This window comes from Semicossyphus pulcher, unplaced genomic scaffold (assembly GCF_022749685.1).
Source record: "Semicossyphus pulcher isolate SPU_LCO1_2020_fin unplaced genomic scaffold, fSemPul1.0.p SCAF_1, whole genome shotgun sequence".
Classification (NCBI taxonomy): Eukaryota; Metazoa; Chordata; class Actinopteri; order Labriformes; family Labridae; genus Semicossyphus; species Semicossyphus pulcher.
In genome coordinates, this window is record NW_027211603.1 from 36,634,537 (window position 1) to 36,660,586 (window position 26,050).

The 26,050-nt window shown below is 40.7% G+C and overlaps 1 protein-coding gene across 1 annotated transcript in view; it reads left to right on the forward strand.

Moving 5' to 3' along the window:
• Positions 1-26,050, forward strand: part of LOC138592138 (mucin-2-like) — a 118,984-nt gene that overhangs the window by 35,686 nt on the left and 57,248 nt on the right. Inside the window, exons 9-19 of the mRNA XM_069662834.1 lie at positions 12,395-12,533; positions 12,789-12,899; positions 13,083-13,152; positions 20,370-20,507; positions 20,615-20,779; positions 20,928-21,022; positions 21,113-21,243; positions 22,157-22,399; positions 24,136-24,179; positions 24,453-24,559; positions 24,660-24,811. Coding sequence (XP_069518935.1) covers positions 12,395-12,533; positions 12,789-12,899; positions 13,083-13,152; positions 20,370-20,507; positions 20,615-20,779; positions 20,928-21,022; positions 21,113-21,243; positions 22,157-22,399; positions 24,136-24,179; positions 24,453-24,559; positions 24,660-24,811 — 1,395 coding nt within the window. The remainder of the gene's footprint in view (positions 1-12,394; positions 12,534-12,788; positions 12,900-13,082; positions 13,153-20,369; positions 20,508-20,614; positions 20,780-20,927; positions 21,023-21,112; positions 21,244-22,156; positions 22,400-24,135; positions 24,180-24,452; positions 24,560-24,659; positions 24,812-26,050) is intronic.

A 26,050-nucleotide genomic window follows, 5' to 3' on the forward strand; every position in this document is an offset into this window, starting at 1 on the left:
AAACATTTGTCAAAATAATCGTGACCTTGTATTTCTGCAACTATTATAAGGACCCTTCCCATTGTATCTTTAATTTGTTTGATGCATTTAAATTGTAATTTTTTATTAATGAGTGTTATGACCCCACGACTCTGTGTAGTCCCTACACTATAATAAACATGGCTCACCCAGTCTCTGCATAATTTGTCTGATTCTTCAGCAGAGAGGTGTGTCTCGTGTAAAAACACTACATCCAAATATTTGGATTTCAGAATAGAGAATATCATTTTCCTCTTAATTGGATGCCCCAGGCCCTTCACATTCCAAGTGGAAATGCACAAGTTGTCATTTTTAGCGGTCATAAACAACCATTAATCATTTACTCAAAAAAACAGCCACCCATCAACCGTATACTTATTATATCCAACCTGGTTAAACCCCCCTAGCCTGAAACATCCAAACCCCTGAACCTAGCGCATGACATCTAACTCTGCGCTTTCCCCCTTAACAGAACATAACCCACAGTCCATTAGTTCTAACTGAGCCTGACTTACCCCTAACTGTGACTTACCCCACATAGCCCAACTGCATCATTTTATAAATGCAAATGAATAAAAAATAAATAATAAATAAGGAGAACACTGTCAGAAAAAAAAACCTGGGGGGGAAAGGGAAAAAAAAAAAGAGAGAAAATAAAACATTCCGGCACATTGTCGAAGTAGTCCAATATCTGTCTCCCCATTTACTCCCTCTGTCCTCTGAGTCCAGTGACCTCCTCCATATCAACGTGCTGTACAAATGAAGATACAAGTCTGTAAATCCTCGTTCCGGCCGTTTCCAAGCCATCTTTACGCTGCAACCTTCTGAATATATCCCATTGCTTTTTTTCGGGTCGTCAAAACACGTCTGCCCCCGTTGTGATCAATCCGCAGGATAGCAGGATATAAGAGAGCAAACTTCATACGGCGCTCCCCCAGAGCCTTCTTACATTCCCTGAATGTGTCCTGTTTCAGCTGTCTGGCCCGTGAGAAGTCCAGGAATATCATAATACGGTTACCTTCCCAGGTCAGATCCGGTGTATTCCAAGCAGTACGCAGGATAAGCTCTCTGTCAGCTGAGAGCAGAAAGCGCACCAGGATCGTTCGCAGTCTTTCCCCGGGTTGGGTCGCGGTATCGGAGCTCTGTGCGCCCGGTCGATCTCCTGTTGTTGCACGGTATCATCCCAATTGAAGACAGATGTCAAAAGTTTCTGCATAAACATCATGTCATGCCCCATTTTCGTTACCTTCTGGGACACCCACAAAGCAGAGATTATTGCGTCTGTTGTGGTTCTCCATATCCTCAAGTTTATCCTGGACATCCTCCACCTCTGCTTTCGTGGCGACAGGATTAGCTTCCAGCAGCGCTTCCCGGTCTTTGTCTGCTTCTTCCAGGTATTTCACCCTCTTCTCCACTTCCGTCATTCGCGATATGTGTGAAGTTAATTTACCTTCAACCGAGGATGTGGCTCGACGTATATCCTCAAGGCTGGCTAAGTCGCTGGATATTTTTTGAAGTGTGGCAAAGATGTTAGCAATATCCTGGCCGACCTGGCCCGCCTCAGGGCCTCCCAAGTCGCTACCATCGGCATCATGATGGGGGTTCCTCGACATTTTACGCGACCAAACGAGTTTGTACATGTAAAGCACGCCTCAATGGCTATTATAAACAACACCTACAGGATAAATTGAAGGATACTAGTCGGAGCTTCGCCTCAGGCAGCCATCTTCGTCAAACACCCTGTGACACCCCCCATCCTAAATAGTGATCTGATAAAAAAGGATTTTGTGGAAAGACAATTAAGTTTTCCGTTTCAAGGCCATAAGCTAGAACAAGGTGGAGGGTGTGGTTAAAGCGGTGAGTAGGCTGGTTTACACTTTGAGTGAAACCAATAGAGTCCAAAAGGGACACAAATGCCATGCTAAGACTATCATTATCAACATCTACATGAATATTGAAGTCCCCTACAGTAATTATTTTACTTGTACTCACGACTAAATCTAATAAAAACTCTGAGAAGTCAGTTAGAAAATCAGAGTATGGAGGAGGGCGGTATACTATCACAAATAAAACAGGCTGTAAAGTTTTCCAGGCTGGGTGTGAAAAACTCAGAACAAGACTTTCAAAAGAACTGAAACTAAGTTTTGGTCTAGGGTTGATTAGAACAGTGATTCCCAACCGCTGTTCCGCGGAACACAAGTGTGCCGTGAGAAATCATCAGGTGTGCCGTGGAGGATTATCCAATTTCACCTGATTGGTACCCTAAGTGAGCGGCATGTAGTGACAGGCAGAACAATTAAATGCTCTTCCAACAGAGGGCAGCGGGATATGTCCAGCAGCTGGCAGTGCATAGTCATGAGCTCAAGACAATACAATGAAAGTTATCTTGCCTTTGGATTTACTTTTACTGGGGAACCAAGCGCGCCAACTCCACTATGCCTGGTGTGCGGGGAAAAGTTGTCCAACAGTGCCATGGTTCCAAGTAAACTTAAACGCCATTTAGAGACAAAACACCAGTCACTTCAAAACAAGAATACGGACTATTTTGTTCAACTGCGTGAACAGACTGGAAAACAGGCAGCGTTATTGAGGAAAACCACCAAGACAGGTGAAAAAGCTCTTCAAGCTAGCTACCAAGTTGCTGAACTCATCGCCAAATCAAAACAGCCACACACCGTGGCAGAGACATTAATAATGCCTGCCTGCAAAATTATCTTAAAAGAGATGCTCAGCCCTGGCGCCGTTAGAGAAATAGCCCAAGTCCCTCTATCAAATTATACAATTTCCAGACGTATTCAAGACATGTCTCCCTTGCCCTCAAGGGACGAGTGGTGTGCAAGACTAGCATATCTGGCAGATATATTTCAACATCTGAATGACCTGAACATACGAATGCAAGGCCGAAATGAAAACCTGCTCACAAGTACAGATAAAATACAGGGATTTTGTTCAAAGGTGCTGCTCTGGAAACAACATGTGGAAAGTGCCACACACCCAGAAATGGCAGAGTGTCAGTGCTGCACTGTGTGAGACAATAGGTAAACATCTGCAAAGTCTTGAGCAGAAGTTGTCATGTTATTTCCCTTCACTTTCCACTGATTGCCTTGACTGGGTTAGGAACCCATATAGCTCAGCTGCAGTTGGAAGGGACATGACTTTGCAGGAGCAGGAAGAAATAACTGAACTGAGACAAAATCGTGGTCTAAAGCTGAGCTTTGCTGATCTACCTTTGGACAGTTGTTGGCTGACTGCTGCCAAGGAGTTCCCTATTCTGGGAAACAAAGCAATTTCAGCTCTTCTCCCTTTCTCCACAACCTATCTATGCGAGCTGGGCTTTTCAAGCATGACTACTATAAAGACTAAGAAAAGAGAGAGACTCAGAGCTGTTGAGGAAGATCTTCGTGTTTGTCTTTCTTCAATTCCTGCAAGAATATCGGCTTTGTGTTCAACTAAACAGGCCCAGGTTTCACACTGAGTAAGTAAATTGAGACTAGATTTTCATTATATTTCATTATATATACTTTTTGGGACATTTTTGTTTGGTGGTATGCCGTGTGATTTTTCAAATGTAAAATCTGTGCCGTGGCTCAATAAAGGTTGGGAAACACTGGATTAGAGGAATAGAACTGAAAATAGCTGCCACTCCACAACCTCGACCAGTGTCTCGAGGAATATGAGTATTAGGATGACTGGGAGGAGTGGATTCATTTAAGCTCACATAACAGCCAGGTCTCAGTTAAAGAGAGTAAATCAATATGATAATGTGATATCAGATCGTTCACTAATAGAGCTTTAGATGACAGGGATCTGATATTTAACAGACCACATTTAATTATCATATTTTTTGGCATAACTTTGGTTGTTGTTTTAATCTTTTTTTTATTTACTCCTTTTTTATTTAAGTTTGAATTAACTGTAACAAAAGGCCTGGGTTGGGGGGCAGACACAGTCTCTATAACATTAACATTGTGGCCGGTAAACTGCTCACATGGAAGCTCAGAGGAGTGTGTAGGACTATAGCTCTGCCTCCTGGTCTCAACTCTGGTTCGTCAGGTTTTACGACTAACAAACTTAGCCATATTACGAGACAAAAGAGCTGCTCCATCCAAAGTGGGATGAATGCCGTCTCTTCCGATTAGTCCGGGCTTTCCCCAGAATGTCTGCCAGTTATCTATGAAGCCCACATGTCATCTCCCACTTTCTTCACTTTATTTCCTGTTTTCCTCTAGCTGACCTGTCTAATGAAGATGAAATTGTCAAAACATTTTTATTAAAATACAATAATTTTTGGAGACTACTTTCTTAAGTCAAGTTTACTTAATATTAATTAATAAACAGAAAAAGCCTAAAGACTTTAAGATGAACTCTCTACTTTTTTCCCCCTAATCCCCACATTTCTTCCCTGTTCTCTGTTTATGCATTTTTTAATTACATTTAAGACTAAATTACCACTGCTATGTCTAAATATGGCAGGGGTACTGGAATTCCCTTTTTAGTGTTTTTTTTTTTTTTTTAATTGTGGTCAAGGGCAAACCTCAACTTGAGAACAATGCCAAATTGTTGTCTCAAACAAATTAAACTAACCACAATACACTAAAAAAAAAAAATTATTTAAAAAAATAAATAAATTGGGGGTGGGGAATTATTTCAAAATAATGTTTCTGGATTATTGTGCTTAAACACTGTTATAAGGCTGATATCTGAAGGCCTCACCTGGGGCACCAAAACATATAATCATCATTATTAATAATAAAAATGATCAGAATTACACTAGTAAAGTTAACGTGTACTTTAAGATGAACTCTCTTATTTGTTTTCCCTAATCCCCACTTCTCTTCCCTGTTCTCTGTTTATGCGTTTTTTAAATTAAATTTAAGGCCTAAATTACCAGTGCTATGTCTAAATATGGCAGGGGTACTGGAATTCACACGTGTGTGTGTGTGTGTGTGTGTGTGTGTGAGAGAGAGAGAGAGTGAAAGAGAGAACAAGATGGCAGCATCCCCATGCGCAGGTGTTCAAAATAGCGGAAAGTCTGCATGAGTTGAACAAAGAAAACAGTTGTGGCCTGGTCTGGTTAACTACACAAGATGATGGAAAAGCTTTGTGCTCGGGCAATCTGTACCTTTTAAGGTGTGTATGAGTTACCGTGACGGATGTGAGTGCATGTGTGTGTGTATGTAGGTTAGTACAAAGGAGGAGAAAGATATGCCGGTAAGGCAAAACAAAGCAGCTTGAACTAGTCGCAGTAAGATTCAGTAACTGTAACTTTATCACGCAGAAACACAGCAGATGATCACAGATCATCAAGAAGCAGAATGTGTGGAAGAGGGAGCTGAAGGTGCAGAAGAAGAAGCTGAAATTGAGGGAATAGAAGCAGAAGTTAAGGAAAATCAAGTTGAAATGAAGGAAAATGTAGTTAAAAGTGATGAGGAGGAAGTGGAAAGAGAGGAAGAAGAAGCTGAAGGTGTGGAAGAAATAGCTGAAGGTGCGGAAGTAGCTAAAGGTGAGGAAGAAGTAGCTGAAGGTGTGGAAGTAGCTGAAGGTGAGGAAATAGCTGAAGGTGCGGAAGAAATAGCTGAAGATGTGGAAGTAGCTGAAGGTGAGGAAGAAGTAGTTGAAGGTGAGGAAATAGCTGAAGGTGAGGAAGAAGTGGGAAATAGAGAGAAAGAAAGAGAGACAGAAAGAGATAGGGAGAGAAAGAGAGAGAGAAAGAAAGAGGAGACAGACAGACAGCTGGAGAGAGATACAAGCAAACAGCAGTCAAACAGCCTAGGCAGCTAAAACAGTAGATTTAAGTGAGCAAAAACTGAAAACATTCCTCTAAACAGCACTAATTTTAAGGGGCATAAGTAATGAGTATCAGTAAAGAATGATACTGTGAGCATGTAGAGAGTCTGCTGAACGTGTAGATGTGTTTTTTATGTCTGTGATGCTAGAAATGTGGATCCCACAGCAAAATACAAAAGTGCAACAAAGTGGTATACCAAGGAAGTTGAAGTCAAGTTTAACATTGCGGCAGATGGAGAGTTTTTCAGCACTCCTGTTGCTTTAGAGTTCATTGTGCCAAAACGGTTAATCCGTTTGGCTTCAGAATTTAATCAGCGGTAGAGGAGAAGATTTCCTACATTTTGAGTGTAAAATTATGTGTAGGGAGTGAAAATTGTGGGCTGAGGAGCAATTTTTTCGGCCCTCCCACTCTAATTTTCAAATCTTCACTCTAGCCCTGAACATTCCGCACAATACACACTAATGTTAAAATCTGAAAAAGGCTAAAAACAGCATAAAACTTAAACAGTGATATTATAAAAAGTGTAAAAGATAGCAAAAAGCTGAATCATAGCTGAAAAGTTGAAAAGAGTGTGAACGTTTTAAAGTAAAAATGAAGTTTGTGAGTGAAAGTATGCTGAAGTTAGAGCATTACAAAGTTGAAGGAGTTGAAGTGAAGTTGAAGATTTTTCCCATCTGCTTCGATAGTAAAAAAAAAAGTAGAAAAAGTAGAATAGTTTAAAAAGTATAAAGAGTAGAAATGTGAAAAGTCATAGCATAAATGTGCTGAAGATGCTGAACAGTTTGATAGTTGAATGGTTTCTGTAGCACAAAGTGTGCAGAAGTAGTAGCTCAGTGAAAAACGTACGGAAGAAGAAGAATAATAACTAGAAAAATTGCATTTCCTTGCAGAAAACGCGTGGGAATGCTGAAGCTGAAGGCTGAAATGCAATTGCAAAATACAGCTGAAAATGCAAAAACACTGCTGAAAATGCAGAAATGTGAAATAAACTGCAGAAAGCTGTTGAAAATATTTAAAAAGGTGAGGAAGGTCAAAGTGAGGAAGAAGAAGCAAAAGGTGTATAAGAGGGAGCTGAAGATGTGGAAGAAATAGCTGAAGATGTGGAAGTAGCTGAAGGTGAGAAAAAAATAGCTGAAGGTGTGGAATAAATAGCTGAAGATGTGGAAGTAGCTAAAGGTGAGGAAAAAATAGCTGAAGGTGTGGAAGTAGCTGAAGGTGTGGAAGTAGCTGAAGGTGAGGAAATAGCTGAAGATGTGGAAGTAGCTAAAGGTGAGGAAAAAATAGCTGAAGGTGTGGAAGTAGCTGAAGGTGTGGAAGAAGAGGGGGAGAAAGAGAGACAGAAAGAGAGGGGGAGAAAGAAAGAGAGGTACAGAAAAAGAGAGAGAAAGAAAGAGGAGACAGACAGACAGCTGGAGAGAGATACAAGCAGTCAGCAGTCAAAAAGCCTAGCCAGCTAAAACAGTAGATTTAAGTGAGAAAAATCTGAAAACATGCCTCTAAACAGTGCTAATTTTAAGGGGCAAAACTAACGAGTATCAGCAAAAGAATGATACTGTGAGCATGTAGAGAGTCTGCTGAACGTGTAGATGTTTTTTTTATGTCTGTGATGCTAGATATGTGGATCCCACAGCGAAATACAAAAGTTGCAACAAAGTGGTTTGCCCGAGGAAGTTGAAGTCAAGTTTAACATTGCGGCAGATGGACTCCTGTTGCTTTAGAGTTCATTGTGCCAAAACGGTTAATCCGTTTGGCTTCAGAATTTAATCAGCGGTAGAGGAGAAGATTTCCTACATTCTGAGTGTCAAATTATGTGTACAAGAGTGTGAATGCTGTATCAGCATTCCCACTAATAATAAAGAACCGAATAACAAGAGTGTGAATGCTGTATCAGCATTCCCACTAATAATAATAATAATAATAAAGAACCAAATAACAAGAGTGTGAATGCTGTATCAGCATTCCCACTAATAAGAATAAAGTAGAAGAACATATGCTGTGAATGCTGAAAGCATTCACACCAACTAGAAAATGCAATTTCTGAACAAAATTGCGGTGTGAATGCTGTCTGCTGAATATCTTACGGTAATCTGCTAATGCTGTGCTTGAATGTTAAATGGATATAATGTATGAATGTTGTTGAATATGTTGTAGAAGAGCTGATGCTAAACTGCTAAGGCTGAACTGCTAATGTTGAATGAATATATGAATGAATGAGTCTGGAGGTGAAGAAGATGACTAGGGAGGTAATAAAGGTTAGGTTAGAGGTGATCATAGTCAATCTGGAGGTTAGGAAGATGACTGAGGAGGTGATGAGGATGATGGACGAGTTTAAAATGGAAGACCAGCCTTGAGAAATGCTTGAGATAGTATTAAAATGTCTGTCCTGTGTGTATGTGTCAACTGAGCTCCAAATGAACTCAAGTGACCCCTAGCTGAACTCAGCTGTTGCCATTGGTGATGGCTCATGAGGAGAGGCTGTGGGTTAATTAGCAGCAGCTGTGTGACTCCTTGGCTGAGCAGTCGATTTTACTGAGATTTTAGCCGAAAACAGCCTCTCAATCTTCTGCCATTGTGCCAAGACCGTAAATGCTATCAACACAACATTATAATATGATCGTCATGAGGGTGGTCAGGGTGGAGACAGAAAGAAGGGCTTCCGTTTGCGGTTTTCTAGAAATGTTTAACATTAGAGCAGATGGGGCAGTTGGGCAACTTTCTGTGACATTGAGGCATCTAGTGGCAAAAGCGTACATTTTTTGGCTTTGGGCCGCCATTTACCACGAGCAGCACAAGATTACCTACGATTTGATGTATTTTTTATGTATGTGGAGTGAACATTCTGTGCGCTGTTGCAATTTGTTTGGGAAAGTTCCAAGGTGTTTTTTCACAGCCTCCCACCTCTGGCGATGACATCACCCACTCTAATGCTGGGCATTTTTCACTTGTTTTGTGAAAACTTTAGGTGCTTTGAAAGGTTCCTGTGAATAAAGTATGAATGCTATGGAAGGATTTTGATGAAAGCTGAAAGATGTGTTAATATTTTAAAAGTTGAATGGAGTTTCTAAGTGAATGAAGTTATGGAGGGTTGAATTTAGAATAACTCGGAATTCTTGAATTGTATGAATACCAAAAGTCATAGCACACTATTCCCGAATGAAGCGCACGTTATGATGTTTGAATGGTTTGAATTGGTTGAAGTTTGTGGAAGGAGTAGCGCGCCGAAAAACGCGGCGGAATAATAATTCAGCATTCACACCAATAAAGAACCGAATAACAAGAGTGTGAATGCTGTATCAGCATACCCAATAAATATAAAGTAGAAGAACATGTGCTGTGAATGCACCAATAATAAAGAACCGAATAACAATAGTGTGAATGCTGAATCAGCATTTCCGCTAATAATATTAAAGAACCGAATAACAATAGTGTGAATGCTGAATCAGCATTCCCACTAATTTGTGTCTTCAGTCCCCAAATGAAGAAAAGGTGATGTGACACAGTGGTAAACATGCTCCTGTCCCAATTTTTTTGGAACATGATGCAGGCATCAAATTCAGAATGTGTGTATATTTCCCGAAAAAACAAAAAAGTTTCAGTTTGAAGATTAAATATCTTGTCTTTATGCTGTATTGAATGAATTTAGGTTTGCAATTCATTGCATTCTGTTTCTATTCACATTTCACACAATGTCCCAACTTTTTTGGAAAATTAGTTTGGGTGATGTTAGTCTTGGCCTAAACAGATCTACATATAAATTTGGGTCATGCTGAAAGCACTACCTACCCGTGCACAGCCCGTGGCTGCAGCCAGTAATGGGTTTCCACATGGGCAAAGTGGGTACGTGCCCAGGGCCCTGAGCCCATGGGGGGCTCTTGGCCTTAAAGTTGAGCTGAAACGGCATTTCGAGAGTATCTAGCTTCCGTATCGTGACGTATTTCCGAGTGAAACAGGACGTGCAGGCGGGACATATCATTAGAGGGATTTGATTTGATCATTGAGAAGTGGGCATAGACAGACGTTCTCCACAGCGCAGTAGCTAGCTAACTGACCGAGCGTTGTTGGTGCTCTTCGGCTAAATGTTGCAGATTGATTGGTTGAAATTGTTTGGTGCTAATTTAAGCACGAGTGAAATTTAGTTTTACCGGAAGAAAAAATGACCGGATTTTGATATAAGAATACGAAGAAATGGATTTTCAGTATTTTTTTTGGCCTATATTGTCAAATAGATGCACAATATTACCAGGGATGTGATCTAAAAGGATTAAAATGACATTTTTCATTTCACCTCGACTTTAAGAATGAGTATCATTTTCTTTATGTGCAGCCTCTGCCATCAGTGTGTGAATGGGTGAATGTGACATGTAATGTAAAAGCAGCTTTGAGTGGTCGCAAAGACTGTAAAATTGCTGTTTAAGTACAGTCTTTTACCATGTGTAAAAATGTTTCTTTTTGAAATAAATAAAATTTTGACTGTTTGAATAAATTTGTTTGAATGTTTTTTAAATTAGTGGCGAATGATGTTATATATATGATGTAATATATTATTTCTGCTGCTATGCAGTTCTGGGTTTGATCTTATTACATTTATTACATTTCTGTGTTTACCATCAAAGAAAGGTAATCTGTAAACATATTTGTTTACTTATTTTTGCTGCTGGAAACCATGGGTATGTTCTCTACTGGATGTGTAATGTACACTGGACCATCTTTATTAAAGGTGCTATATGTAACTTTCAGAAAATCCTCATTCCTAACGACACGGTCGGCCGTTGAGGATACTGCAGTCAACCTTTTTGTACGTGCTTGCGCGGACACTCGCACACATGAACGAGCATCCAGGGTTTTTGCTGAAGACACACAAAACTGAGAAAGCTCAGTCTCGGAACTCATCAGCTCTGTTTACTTTTCACTGATGAGTTGTGTTCATTGACCGGCATCATGTTGTCCTAAATCAATACTGTATATATCATTATATAATAATGCCTAAGTTAGTATCATGTTAGGTGGCGAAGTTATTTGTCAAGCTAGACTGACAACACTGACATACACACTCGGATAGTATTTTGGTTGTCGGGGCTCTAGTTCTAACATAACTACCCTGCATGGATCTGGCATTGTGCTTCGTAACCAAACAGCAAATTAGTCAATTTCCAGCCAGATCAGCTCACGGGAGTCTGCTTACAGCTTACAGCTGGCTGGCTAACCTTAGCCTAGGCATTTGCTTTGTTCTGCTTCATAATTTACAAAATCAACACCGTTTGTCATGTTAGCTGGCAAAGTTATGTGTCAAGCTAGATAACTGACATACACACTCAGATAGTATTTTGGTCTTTTGGTCATAACGTTAGTGAGCATGCTAAGTTTAGCCAACTAGCTCTAACATAAATACACTGCATGACTCCGGCATTGTGCTTCGTAACCAAACGGCAAATTATGCCGGCGAACCAGCAAATCATCACAGGCATTAGCGAAAACTAGCCAGGCAGGGTAGGGTGGCTGGATAGAGCTGGATAGAGCACTTGTACTGTGAGAGAAAAAATGCTGCACCCGGTGAGAGCTGCATGCAGGTTTTGTTTTTATGACAACAATAAGTTGTGGGTCTGTTTTGATCCCTAAAAGCAATCGAAGGTCTCTATGATTCACATGCCCTGCCAATGTTGACTCCAGTTTTCCCCTGACGTCGATCACATTCCTGTTTGGCCAGACGGGCTTCACTAGATAAAACTTTTTTTAGTTTTTTATTCTTGTGTGGAGTTTGTGTCGGTGTTGTTGTGGGTGCTGGTCATTTGTTGGCATCCATCTCAATTTCACAGCTTGCGTTGTCTCGTGTTGCACACTGTTACACTGTTGTGTAAAAGGAAGTGATGAGCGTTTCCTCGTCTTCTGGCATCACCAGACGGACTGGCCCAGGGCCAGTGGTCATGATAGAGCGTCCATGTGTGCAGCAAGTTGTGTGGCTCATGCACACCCTGCCACTGCAGCACACCCTAATGTGTGCATAGTTGCAAAGGCCTGTTCATCGCTGTTTACGACTTACATTTTTGGTTTTGTCATTAATTATGTCTGAAACTAATCCTGCTGTACGCTGGTTTTGCTCTGGACATGTGAAAACACCTCCGCTTGAAAACTAGCGCCACAGAAATAAGCCTTTTCTTTTCTGGTCTCACTTCCTTCAGCCTGCTCCAGAATTACTCATGATGGCAAACATTCTTCATCGCTACATTTTGCCTGAGGAACCTTTCCCAACCTTGTGTTCATGTGTGTTTGGTTTGGAACAGAGAGGACAGTGGGTTCCTTCCTGGGGACGAGGAGCAGTTCTATTTTTTAGTAGCTGCAGGCGGCAGGCATACGAAGTTTAATTATATTTCCTGAGACTTAGGTCTATGTACTCCTCATCTGTTGTTCCTGCTGATATAATGTTAGCCTGTTTGCAGGGAATGACAGTCTTCCTTATATTCCTCTGCCTACTAAACCATGTTTTTCTTTCAGGATTTCTAGATAAAGCACCAGAGTAATTTGAACACTGCTTCAAAAAATGTTTTGTGTGTGTGTGTGTGTGTGTGTGCGTGTGTGTGTATTTACTGACAGTAAGTGTAAAGATGGCTTGTGGAAGTGCAAAGAGGAGGACTGTCCAGGAACGTGCTCTGTGGAGGGAGGAGCTCATGTCAACACCTTTGATGGAAAAATGTACACCTTCCATGGAGACTGCTCCTATGTTCTAGCCAAGGTAGCACACACATCATCTGCAATAAAGCTAGTGTACCACCACATACACACCAGAGTTATACACTGCACACAAGCAGCATGGGCTGGTATCCATCTATGCTGAGAATTATATCGCAATGTTGATGATTATATAATGTCATGAACTAATGAAAGACCCATTAAGTTTTTGGTGAACAGAGCTCTTTGAGTGTGTCATCATGAAACAGATCAGTGTTTGTCATTAATACAGTCATTTTATCCCCAATGTGTGTTGCAGCAAAGTAGTGGCTCTTCCTTCGCTGTGCTGGTGGACCTGGAAAAGTGTGGTGTCTCTGAAAGAATCACCTGCCTCAGATCTGTAACTGTGGCCTTAAACAGCAATACTATGGTAAGCTGCACACAGATATTATATATATACTGCTATTCACTAATTTGTCAGGATACACACTGAGAAACAGGTATTCATTATTAAATTCTGTTTGGATTGGAGTTTTGAACATCATTTATCATAAGATTATTAACAATACTGTTGGACTCTAAATCTAAAACGTTTCTTTCTACACTCTGACAGGTGATGAAAATCCTTGCATCTGGGAAGGTTCAGATAAACCAGATTCGTTCTGAGCTTCCACTGTCTAATCGTGAGTTACTTCAACATATATATCAGGAGACACACAGCATGTCATAGAAACAGCTATAAAGACCCTCAAATCATCAGTTACAGTCCTTTGGCCTTATCATACGCCTGGTGCAAAGCGCAGCAGCACGCAGAGCAAGGATCGTGTCTAATTTCCATCCGAGGCAATTTTTTACGCCCAGCGGCCACGTTGTGTGAATAGCAAGCGATCTTGCACCCATTTGAGTGTTCATGGGCGAGTTGGTCTTAAAGTGGAGTGTGGTCATGCAAACAGGTGGTGCATTGCTATCTTTTTTTTTTTAAACTCTTTATTTATAGATCATTTTCATCTTTTAGTACAGGAAGGTAAAACAAAAGACAAATACAAAACATTGAACAATTACCCATATTCATGGTCCGGGGGTGATCAGTAAATACAAAAGACAAAGTATCAAACCCAGTACGTGCATACAGTCTCACTCATTGGCCAAATAGGCTTGCCATTTCTGCCATTGTTTTTCACCTAGATCTTTTTGGAGTCTGACTGAGTAAGTCATTTGCTCTAGTACATGTAGTTGTTTTACGATATTAACAAAAGAGTCTGTAGTGGGAGCATTTTTCTGGAGCCAACATTTTGTGATGGCCTTTTTACTTGCAGCCAGCAGGACCCTAAGTAGATATATATCAGCTTTACTCAACCCATCTGGCATATTCCAGAGATAGAGAGTTGTGAATAATACATTCATATTAAAGCATAGAACCTTTGAGATAATTTTTGCCACTTCTCTCCAGAAAGACTGGATGGAGGGGCAAGACCAAAAAATATGGGCATGATCAGCAAAGACCTCTCCGCATTCTCTCCAGCAGGCCAGTTGTGTACCAGTCTGTTTGGACTTCTGCTTGGGGGTTATAAAAAAACGAATCAAGCTTTTCCAACAGAAGTCTCTCCAAGTCCAGGAGTTGGTGGAGGATGACTGCGTTTCCCAAGCGTTCAGCCACATGTCCTCTGTTATCACAATGTTCAACTCTTTTTCCCATCATTGTTTCACATAGTCTGTAGAATCCTTCTTCAATGAGGTAATGCTGTGGTATAACTTGCTTACAAGTCCTTTAATATTCCAAGAGTTGTATGCATCCATAAATATATGAATAATCGCTGGTGGCTCTGCTGGGTTACCACCTTTCAGCTTTTTACAAAAATAGTCACGGAACTGTAAGTACCTATAAAAGTCATGCCCACCTAGTCCATACATTTGACATAAATTGTTAAAGCTATTAAGCTCCCATTTTTTAACAATTTTGCATACAGCAGTAACACCATAATAGGTCCATTGTTTATATCTATGATCTAGTAATGCTGGTGTGAATTCGGGGTCATACGCTGGCCATGTAAGTAGTTTTATCTGTTTTTGGAGTTCAAATTTTTTAACCACCTCGGCCCATACCTTCAAAGAGCAGTTCACCCATTGGCTCTCCGTTTGTAGTATTTTTTTCTCCATTCCCACACAGCCAAGCAGTGATTGTATTGGTGCATCTGTTAATGATAACTCCATGGTTTTCCATTTAGCTACATAAGAAGAATTACACCAATATATTAGAGGTCTCAGTTGGGCTGCTAAATAGTAGTCCCTTAAAGATGGGAGGGCCTTACCGCCCCTCTCCTCCGGAAGCTGAAGGGTGGAAAATTTAACCCTTGGTCTCTGTTTATTCCAGATGAATCGTGAAATATGTTTATTCCACTCTCTAAATTGTTTCAGAGGGATTTCCACTGGCAATGATAAAAAGAGATATAATAACCTAGGGAGGATATTCATTTTTATTGATCTAATTCTGCTTCCAAAGTCAAGAGGCAACAGGCTCCACCCATCAAGATCATCATATATTTTTTTGTTAATACAGTTATAGTTAATATTGAGTAATTGTGACATATCTTTAGGCAAACTCACTCCCAGATATTTAATGAAGGGTGCGTTCCAATTAAAACTATACATTACGTTGAGTTCTTCTGTAGGTGTGTAGTTAAATGTCATAACCTGTGTTTTATGTATATTTAGGGCATATCCTGAATATTCCCCATATGTTTCCAGCATTTTCATTAATAGGGGCAGGCCTGAATTAGGATTTTTTATTGTGATCAATACATCGTCCGCGTACAGACTTATTTTATATTCCTCTCGTCCCATGGATATACCTTCTAATTCTGTCTCCTGACGTATTGCTTGGGCTAAAGGTTCGATGAATAAATTAAATAGGTTGGGGCTGAGGGGGCAGCCCTGCCTGCAACCACGTCGTAAAGTTATAGGATCAGACAGACTGCCATTAACTTTAATTCTCGCAGTGGGGGAGGTGTAAAGTGCCTGGATACAGTGTATAAAATCCTTACTAAAGTTAAATCTCTTCATAACTAAATACAGAAATTCCCACCCAACTGAATCAAAAGCTTTTTCAGCGTCTAAACTAAGAATGATGGCACTAATTTGATCTTTGTTAATCTGTTCGATGGTATGTAAGGCTCTTCTTATGTTGTCCTGTGTCTGTCTATTCTTTATGAATCCTGTTTGGTCCTCGTCTATTAGCAAGGGCATTACAGGTTCCATTCTTTTTGCTAAAATGGTGGCATACAATTTATAGTCTGAATTTAAAACACTAATAGGTCTGTACCTTTTACAGTCCGCTCTGTCCTTACCTTCTTTGGGGATCACAGATATGAAGGCCTCTCCAGGAGGGAGGGAGGGAGCCTCCTTTTAGAATGTAATTAAAACTGGACTCCAAATAAGGGAGCAGGTGATCTTTCATTGACTTATACCATTCTGGAGGAAAGCCATCCGTGCCAGGTGATTTGTTAGTGTTTAAACTTGAGATAGCTTTACTTATTTCCTCCTTTGTAATTGGTGAGATGAGTTTATCATTAGCTTCTTTACCTAGTGTGGGAAGGTCTAAGGAGCTCAGAAATTCAGCAGCTGAGTGATTATTAACCTGTTCTGATTGAGAATATAAAGATTTATAATATCTTTCAAATGCTTTTTGTATGCCGTCCAAATTGTTAGTAATTTTATTTGTGGTAGGGTCTCTAATCTTGTGGATAGTGTTTTCTGCCTGTTGTTTTTTGAGCCTCCAAGCCAACAATTTTGCAGCCCTAGGGCCCGCCTCGTAATATCTTTGTTTCATGAATCTTATATTTTTCTCCACCTCCTCACCTAATATTTTATCTATTTCCTGTTTAGTATGTCTGATTTGTTGTATAATCGAGGGTTCTTTATTTGTTATGTGTATTTGTTCCAGGTTTCTCAGTTTTTCCTGTAAACCAATTAATTTTTGAGTTTTCACCTTTTTTAGTGCAGCTGTCCTAGCTATAATCTTCCCCCTGAGAACAGCTTTAGCTGCGTCCCATAATATACAGGGGTTCACTTCTCCATTATTATTGTCCTGCATGTATAATGCTAAGTCCTTCTCCATTGAATTTCTAAAGGTATGGTCATTTAGCAAACCGGTATTAAGTCGCCACAAAGTTTTTCGCTGTCTACCATCTAAATGTAAAGTTAGAGAAATCCCTGAGTGGTCTGAAAGATCCCTCTGACCTATTCTGCAATATTTCAGCCTATGTAGATCTTTGTTATACATGAAAAAATAGTCAATCCTTGAGTGGGCTGTGTGTCTTGCAGAATAAAAAGTATATCCAGGAGTTGAACCATTCAGAGCCCGCCATACATCAATAAGTCCCAAGTCTTTAAGTACTTTGTTTATGCGTTTTTCAATCAAATTCCTTCTTCTTGTTCTATTAGTTGTATCTAGAGAAGGGTTCAGAAGTATATTAAAATCTCCTGCACATATAAGGGTCCCATACGTTTGTGATGTAATTAGTTCAAATATCCTTCTGAAAAAGGTTATATTGCTCCCAGGGGGAGCATAGACATTAAATAATGTTACTTCTTTCTGGTCTATTTTTCCTTTTACCAAAACGAATCTACCTTCTCTATCATTAATTTGAGATATTAATTCGAATTTGACAGCATTAGAAATCAATATAGCTACTCCCCTTCTTTTTCCTTTCTTATATGATGAAAAGAAGGTGTTTCTAAATCCCATCTTTTTAAGTTTTTCATGTTCAGCACCTGAAAGGTGCGTCTCCTGCCAATATGCCACATTTATCTTTTCCCTTTTTATTTTAGCTATCATTTTGCTTCTTTTGACCGGGTTATTCAGCCCATTTACATTCAGAGACAGTATATTATAGTGTTGATAATGCGTCAGTCTTACATTTAAACCATTCTTCTATCACCCCGGACCAGTGGTAATAAACAACACAATATAGAACAGAACTTTGTAGAACAGTGAACTGAACTTCCATCAGAAAAGCTGTCGTGTCGCTTTAGACAGTGAGGGGGCTGGCCACAAGGTGGGGGCCCTCAGTAGTGGGAAAAAAAGAAAGTTTGGTGGCTGTGTCTTTTGCCCGTGGGCATCAGCCTATGTTTTAACTGAACATCATTATAATGAGATAATGGGGAAGTTATGATTAAATGCCTCACTCATCCCTTGCTGTGGCTCCTGGTTCCGTTCTGCGGTACTCCTTCAGCTTCTCCCGAATCTGCTTCTGGAACCAGTGCTTTTCTCCACCGGGTCGGGCCTCCGTTGTCTCCCAGGGTAGAAGCCGAGCCAGCGTCTCCTCCGAGATGTCTTTGCTCTTGGTCCTGCTGCCGGGGATCTCACCCACCGTGTATCCTCTCCTCCGCGGGTCTTCTGCTGCGTGTGCAGCGCTGTTGTACGTTACAGGGCCCGTTTAAAAAAAAACACGCATTCTTGTTAGTGGGGTCTGGAAACGTACGCCATTATCCCGTAGTATTTTCTTGATGGGTATATATTCCTTCCTTTTGTTCTGCACCTCCGTTGCATAATCATGATCAAAATACACCCGTTTGTTTTGGACACGGAGCTCTTTTTTCCAGGCGGCGTGAAGGATCTTTTCTTTGACAGAGAACTGGAGGAAACGGACCACCATAGAGCGTGGCGGGGCACTCGGTGGTGGTTTCGGTGCCATGGCGCGGTGCGCGCGCTCAATCCCCAGTCCACGGTCGAGTTCGCTCCCCAGCTCTGTCTTGATGAAGCTTTCAATAAAAGTCACTGCTGACGTGCCCTCGGCGTCCTCGGGGATGCCATAGATCCTGATGTTATTGCGCCTAGAGCGTCCCTCCAGATCGGTCACTTTTTCCTGTAGCGCCCGCTGTTTAGCGAGCAGCTGGGTGAGAGTATCTTTGACTCCGATGTCCCATCTTTCCATGACGAGCATGTTTTCCTCCATCTGGCCTACGCGTTCCACTGCCCCTTCAATTTGGCCTGTCACACCTTGTATTTTCCGGTTTACTTCTGATACAAATTCGTCCATTTGTTTTTTAATATCTTCCCTGAAGCCCGTGCGGAAGTCTGAGAGGTCTTTTTTCAATTCGGCCTGGAGCGCTGCAATTCCCGTAGTCATAACTTCACTCACCGCCGTACGTATTGAATCCAAAGTTTCGGTCTCTCTGCGGCCTCCATCTTGTTTTGGAGTTTCGCTAGCTTCAGCCTCCGTCTCGGGTTCTCTTTCAGAGTTACTGCGTAGTCCATATCCTCCTTTCTTGCCTTTGTCCCCATCCATCATCGAAGCAAAATGTAATTTGCTTGTTTGTGTGTTGTATTAATGAGTAAAGATAATTGAATTTAAGGCTGATGCCCGGAGCTCAGTTACTATGCTGCCATGCCGTGTAGCGCGCCACCGGAAGTCGTGCATTGCTATCTTGAGGACGCAGAAAGCGACTGTGCCATAGACCAACAAAAACCTGGTCTAAAGACTATGGCGCAGTCTGACTCTGCTCTTTAAAGGGCGCATTATGGACATACATCGGAGAGTTCACAAGACGTATCTGCTTGTTACACACACAAGGATGGACAGCAGCGCTTCTACTCATAAGGAAAAAGCAGCTGTGTTTGCAGATACAGTGAAATTAAGAGGGCTGTGAGACGGCAAGCTTTTGATTCCCTCATCTCTTATAATCACAATACTGCTTTCGATTGGTTACTGATCTGGTGAGAAGTGCCGGAAGACATGGACAAGCTTACTGCTGCCTCATACTTTGGATGAAGCACAGGCAAACATACTTTGGATGAAGCACAGACCAATAAGTAATAAAATAGTGCCTCCATTCCACATGTACACAAATCGTAGTAGATTACCCAGAGTGCCCCTCGTTAGCCAGTATTTCACCGCTCAAAGTCCAAAAATGGTCCCCAAACCTCTTTGAAAGTGTCTTGTTTACCATTAACCATATGTTATCTTTTCCATTGTAAGGCAAGTGGACATTTCCTTAAGCCATTGACCAATCCTGTTCATACTTTTCTAGGCAAGAGCTAACCAGCGTTTCTATGAGTGCTTTTACATTTTTTTTTTATATGACGACTGGTTGGGTACAAACCCAGAATAAAGACTTTGGGTTCAAGAGGTAAATTAACTGACCCGACTGGATATATCATATGGCTTACCTCCTTCCAAAAATCTTTAATTTTTGTGCAGTCCCACAAACAAAATATATAAAGTCCCCCTTGAGTTATTGGTACTTTTAAATGTGTGTAACTTAGCAGGAGTTACATATGTTCGCATCGACCAGCTGTATTGTAAAAGTTTTAACCCAGTATTCATAGTCTGAGTCTGAGCCTCAATACAGATGCTATTCCATTCGTGAAATATGTCCTCCTGTATGTCTTTCTTCCAAGAATTCAGTGTGTGCATAGCGGACTCAGTTAGCCAGGCATTGGGATGAGACCTTGTTCTCTGAACTGGATTCAGGGGGTTCTGCTAGATTTGACTTCAGGGGCGTTTTGAGGAAGCCCTTTATCTATAAACTGAAGAGGGACTGCCAATATTTCTATATCTAAACCCTATTTTTCACATTTTGGGGTCTGATAAATAGGTACAGAAATGTTTCCAGTTACTGCTGTAAATACTTCTATTGTGAAATTGTGCCCAATTTAAGTATGTCTATGCCCCACAAGTGCTTGTTTTTGCCACAGGCTCTGATTGTTAACCGAGGTGACTGACAACATTACAGAAAGGGTGTATTACAGAAAAATCTGTGTGGATAGAGGCAGATTTCTTTTCAAGTGCAGATGGTAACATGTTGAACAAGAGAATTTCAAACAATCTAACAGTAATGTGTAACTTTGAAAGTGTAAAGCTGTAACACTGAGTTTTTCAATGTCTTCTCACTGCTGCAGCGGAGTTCATGGCATTCAAACAATCATCCTTATACATCGTGGTAAAGCTCAAGATGGGCGTAGTGATTTTAGTCCAGCTGAAGCCCAGGATGCAGGTCGTCATCAAGATGGACTATTCACTAAGAGGAACCACTGCTGGTATGCCTCCACCTTATTGTTTCTGGAAAACGCAGAACCCACAATTTAGCAGGTTCATCTCGTGGTTACTAGCATTTAAAAAAAACGTCTCTTAACTTTTCCAACAGGTTTGTGTGGGAACTTCAACAACAAAATGAGTGATGATTTCAAGGTGATAAGTGGTCTGGTGGAGGGCACCGCTGCAGCTTTCGCCAACACATGGAAAACCAAAGGAAGCTGCCCCGACATAGCTACACGCTTAGGAAATCCCTGTGACCAGGGCATCAATCGGGGTACTACTTTATCTCTTCTCCTGCATCTTGCGTCATGTCATATTACATCTCATTTCAAATAAACTATGCCACACCATACCACACCATACAGTTAACAATGCCTTTTTGTTTTGTAACCGCTTCATTTCTCTTTGTTACTGGCTCTCAGAACAATTTGCCCGGTACTGGTGCTCCAAAATAATGGATCGCAATGGAGTGTTTGCACCGTGCCACAGCACTGTTCCCCCTAATACGTACTTTAAAGTGAGTCTGCACACACAATGCTATAATGACAAATAAACTCAGATACTGTCCCTGCATTAATAAGTCCATGCCTGCTGTGTCCCCTTATAGAAATGCATGTATGACAGCTGTAACTGTGATAATAGTGAGGACTGCATGTGTACCGCTGTCTCCTCATATGTCCTCGCCTGCTCAGCAGCAGGAGTCCATCTCAGTGGCTGGCGGAAAGACATCTGTGGTGAGTAAAACAAAGGCCCTCCTTTTATTTATTGTGGTAATAGAAAGGCTGGGATTGTAACAAGCAGCTGATCAAATGCAACATAAAAAATCAGGAGGAGCATATTAAATGTGATTCATGAAGTAACTGGAGGCAAGTGAGGAAAAAAATGTTTTATTTGAATCTAAATTGTTTTCTCTCCTGTATTATTTACTTTAAAGGATAGTTTGTATTATTTTAACTGGGTTTGTATCAGATACTTATCAATAGTCAGTGCAACACCTACATTAGATGGATTCTCAAAACCACTGGTTGGAGGAGTTTAAGGAGCTGTGGCTCTTGCTTGCCCCTCAATAATATGTTTAATGCAGCACTAAACCACTATTATTTAATGAGGAAATCTAAGCAGAGTACATACAATATTGTTTGTATTGTATTGAATCATGTCGAGCATAGAACAGGAAGGGAAACAAAAAAATATTATTGTAACAATCCAGGTGCACCCTGCACCCTTTGCCATTTTGCGTTTGTCTGTCTGCAGCATCTAGAACATAAGTTTGTTGTTTTTTTCTGGCAGATGCACTTTAATTAAGGGTGTCATGATTTTGATTCTAATTCAGAAATAGATCAGAGGGACCTTTTGATTTGGAACAGGTTGCTAGTACTTGCTCACGGTGGATTCATGTTGGGTCTCTGTAAATAATATAAAAAGGTGTACAGCCCAGAACTGGATAATGCTACAGCTTACACAGACTAATTTAGAATATCCAAATGCAGCATGTTGTTTGAAAATCAGTGTACATGTGCAGATTCCAGGAATAGCCATCAGTGGTAATTAAAAAGGTTAAAATCAAAGGTATTACCATGCAGTAAGAGAATGGTCCACACCCCTCTCTAATGCTAACTCATTGTGTATCTTCTCCACCAGGCCAATACAGTTTATGTCCAGCAAACATGGTCTATCATTACAACATGACCAGCTGCCATCGTAGCTGCCGTTCCCTCAGCCAACCTGACTTCTCCTGCCAGGCCAACCTCATCACAGTGGATGGCTGCGGCTGTAACGAGGGAACCTACATGAATGACAAAGGCCAATGTGTGGCCAGTAAAGACTGTCCCTGCTATTATAAAGACGACATTATTCCTGCTGGACAATCTGTGACAAAAGATGGCCGCCCATGGTAAATACAGAGTGACGTGATTTCAAGGGTTGGGCATGGGGGTGAGGTAACAAACACACAGCTGTTTAGTTCATAGTGAGCAGTGAGTTAAGTTCATGGACAGGTCATGATCAGCGCAAATTATTTTGTGAATCAGGTCCTGAGATCAGGCAGAAAGCAGTGGCAAGTGATTTCGTGGTCACAATTTTGTGAATTCACCCAATTGTGTATTGTGTAGACCAGCGGTTTTCAAAGTGTGCGTCTCCCCTGGGGGGGCGCCAGAAGACTTCCGGGGAGGCGCAGCGTGAGAAAAAACTACAAAAAAATTAATTTAAACGGAGCGAGCAGAATGTTAGTATTAGACCATGTTAACTCATAAGTCATATTGAGAACAAGCAGTCTGTGGAGACATAACTGTATGAGGGGCCGTAAGAGCCATAATTCATTCTGGCGCTTTCACATTCATATATTCTCCTCTCACATACATACATTGTCCTCTCACATACATACATTGTCCTCTCACATACACTACCAGTCAAGAGTTTGGACACACTTTCCCACTCACTTGTATGAGAAAATGTGTCCAAAGTTTTGACTGGTAGTGTATATTCTCCTTTCACATACATACACTAAATGTGAGAGGAGAATATATGTATGTGAAAGCGCCAGAATTAATTAAATTAAATTAAATAAAAAAAGAATATAACCACTCTAATGTTATTCAATGCTGCAATCTCCAGCTGCCGCGTACGCTGCACTGGAGGCGGGTGTAACACGCAAGTCATTTTCTGCTGTTCTGTTCGTTTTACTTGTTGAGCCTATTTTTCCCCCGCTGCTGCGTGTCAGTGAAGCAGAAAGCCATTGACTGTTATGTAAATACATGCCCATAACCAAGGAATCCATGCTAAACAATGTGATCTCTTCATTTTGGCCAACTTTGATTTCTGTTTCCTTTTGAAGTTATTTATAGGCTTGATGAGCAGGCAAAATTAATTTAAAAGAGCAATGAATATGTACATTTCCTCAAGATCTGGGTGTAACTGTCCTATTAATTCATTCTTATTTGATTCTACATCCTACATAAATTCAGAATTCATGCACAATTAAGAAATAAGTCTTTAAGTTGCTTGCAAAGTTGTCTTTTTACTGTTGCCAGCAGACTGCACAGTTTTTAGCGTCACTGCCACCCCAATTTACGGCAAGGAACCGCAACTACCATTGGCTGACTTTGAGACTCATCTTTGCTGTGGTCGCAGCCGGTGGAGATTGAAAATTAGATGCTGCCGGGACCCTTACATGTCGCGCACATTTGTCTTCGTGTTCACAAAATTATAAAATTGCTCAAATAGGTCTTACAATGAATGATTTTAGTTTGTCTTTCACAGTTTAGCTAATGAATTGTGGAGGATCAATTATTGAATAATTAATTTGAGGTGGTGGTGGTGTGTGTGTGTGTGTGTGTGTGTGTGTGTGAGGGGGGGGGGGGGGGGGGGGGGGGCGCAGCTGCTTTTATGTTCTTTCAGGGGAGGCTCACTTTTCCATACTTTGAAAACCCCTGCTTTAGATTATAGATAAAAACATATCAGGGAGAGCCATTGTAATGGAAACAACAATTTAATTTTAGAACACAGGTATTTTCTGTGACATGCTGTTACACATAGAACTTACTCTATAATCAATTTAACTGAAGGACCAAGAATGAAGCCTGATGATGACATTAACACTGTTTCTGTGTCCCTTCGTACCTGTTCTCACAGTTACTGCAGACATGGAGCTCTCAGCTGCTCAGGAGGGTCACAAAGTAGGTTTACACATGTTCAAATATTGAACCCAATTCCCTGTAATTGTTCTCACCAAAAAAGTTTATTGTGCTTACCTGTTCAATTGTTTAATCCATAACATTCAGTTATTACAGAGGTCTGTTACGTGTTGACAAGTATTTTAATCTTCCAAATCCAAGCTGAAACAAAACAATGTATTTTTAATCACACAATGTTGTTGATGTCATTACGTCAATGCCTCCTGTCGGTTTGACATTATTGTCTCTATTATGATTTTGTTTCTGACTACCCAGGCCCAACATGCAGCCCCCCCATGGTTTACTTCAACTGCTCCAATGTTCCACCTGGGGCTACTGGGACTGAGTGTGAGAAGAGCTGCAGCACTCTGGACATGGCTTGTGTAAGTGTTGCTTAGCACTCTCACACTTTCAGAAAACCTATAAGCACAGGCTCTATTTGTCTGAAACACCCTTTTTGCCCTTCACTTTTCTTGGCTACAGGTCAGTACTGGCTGTACACCAGGTTGCATGTGCCCTGAAAGCTTGGTGTCAGATGGAGCAGGAGGCTGTATCAAAGAGCACAAGTGTCCATGTGTGCACAATGGACAGGTCTACCAAGCTGGAGAAACACTGACTGTGGACTGCAACACCTGGTTTGTACAGGGCCTTACATACACACAAGTAAACTATTGTTTCCCCTCAATAATAATAATAATTATAATAACAATGTTATATTTCTTGTCAACATTTTTCAAACGTACTCATTTAAGTGTTATTTTCCAATTATAGTGTTTTCAGGTGTTTGTGTGCTATTATCTCAGCCAAACTGTATTTTGTAGTAACACACAAATGCCGCATAGGAACTGGGCAACTCACTGGGCAACTCACTGAACTATTCACAGCACAACGTTACAAACCTTTCATTTAAAAAAAAGCCTGGTTAAGTTATAAAGGGATTTCATGAGTTTCAGAAAATGTGACCAATTATACCAGTCAAACTGAGCAAATAAGAAATGAAATCCTGCCTTTTATACTAATCTGCCTCAAATAAAGGCCTGCCACCCACTGGGGTTGAAGTAAATAAAGGCCCCATTCACTTCACATTAATAATTATACATTTAAAAAAGGAGTGCTTTTCACATTGGTTTACTTCCATAATTCTTTAGCCTTGGGATTTCTTGGAAACTCAGCTCTCATATGGCGGTGTCAATATGGTGTGATAAAATGCAAGTTTCTCTGAGTGTGTTTTCTTTCCAGGAATGGGATGATAGGTGCATGTGTTGTTCTACATATATTCAACCATTGCCGATGTCTTCCAAGATCCTCGCATCTTTTTTGCTTGAACAATTTTTAGGTTTTTGTTGCTTAAAATTTTTTTAAATGACTTAAGTGTTATATATTGTATAAAGTGACATTGTTGGTCTTCTATTGACTTTCCTCTAAATTCTGATCAGCAACAAGCCTCTGACCTAAAGTCTACAAGCATTAAATTTGTCATTTTGAAGTAGATACTCTCTTCAAAGCAAGGCAAGTGTACTTATATACTGTAGCACATTTCAGGAAGAAGGCTATTTAAAGGCCAAAAGATACAAATGATAAAACAAGATAAAAAGCAAAGTAAAGTCAAATATAAATACCTAAAACAGAAGTTAAAATATAATAAGACACTAATACAATTTAAGCATAAAAGTAACTAAACACTATAGTATATAGTATTCCACTGTCTCAGGTTATGGACATGCATTTTTCTGGGAGTTTGTTCCAGATATACGGAGCATAAAAACGGAATGCTGCTCCTCCATGTCAATGTTTGGTGCTGACTCTGGGGACAGAAAGCAGACCTGTCCCAGATCACCTGAGTGGTCTGGGTTGTTTGTACTGTGTCAGTAGAT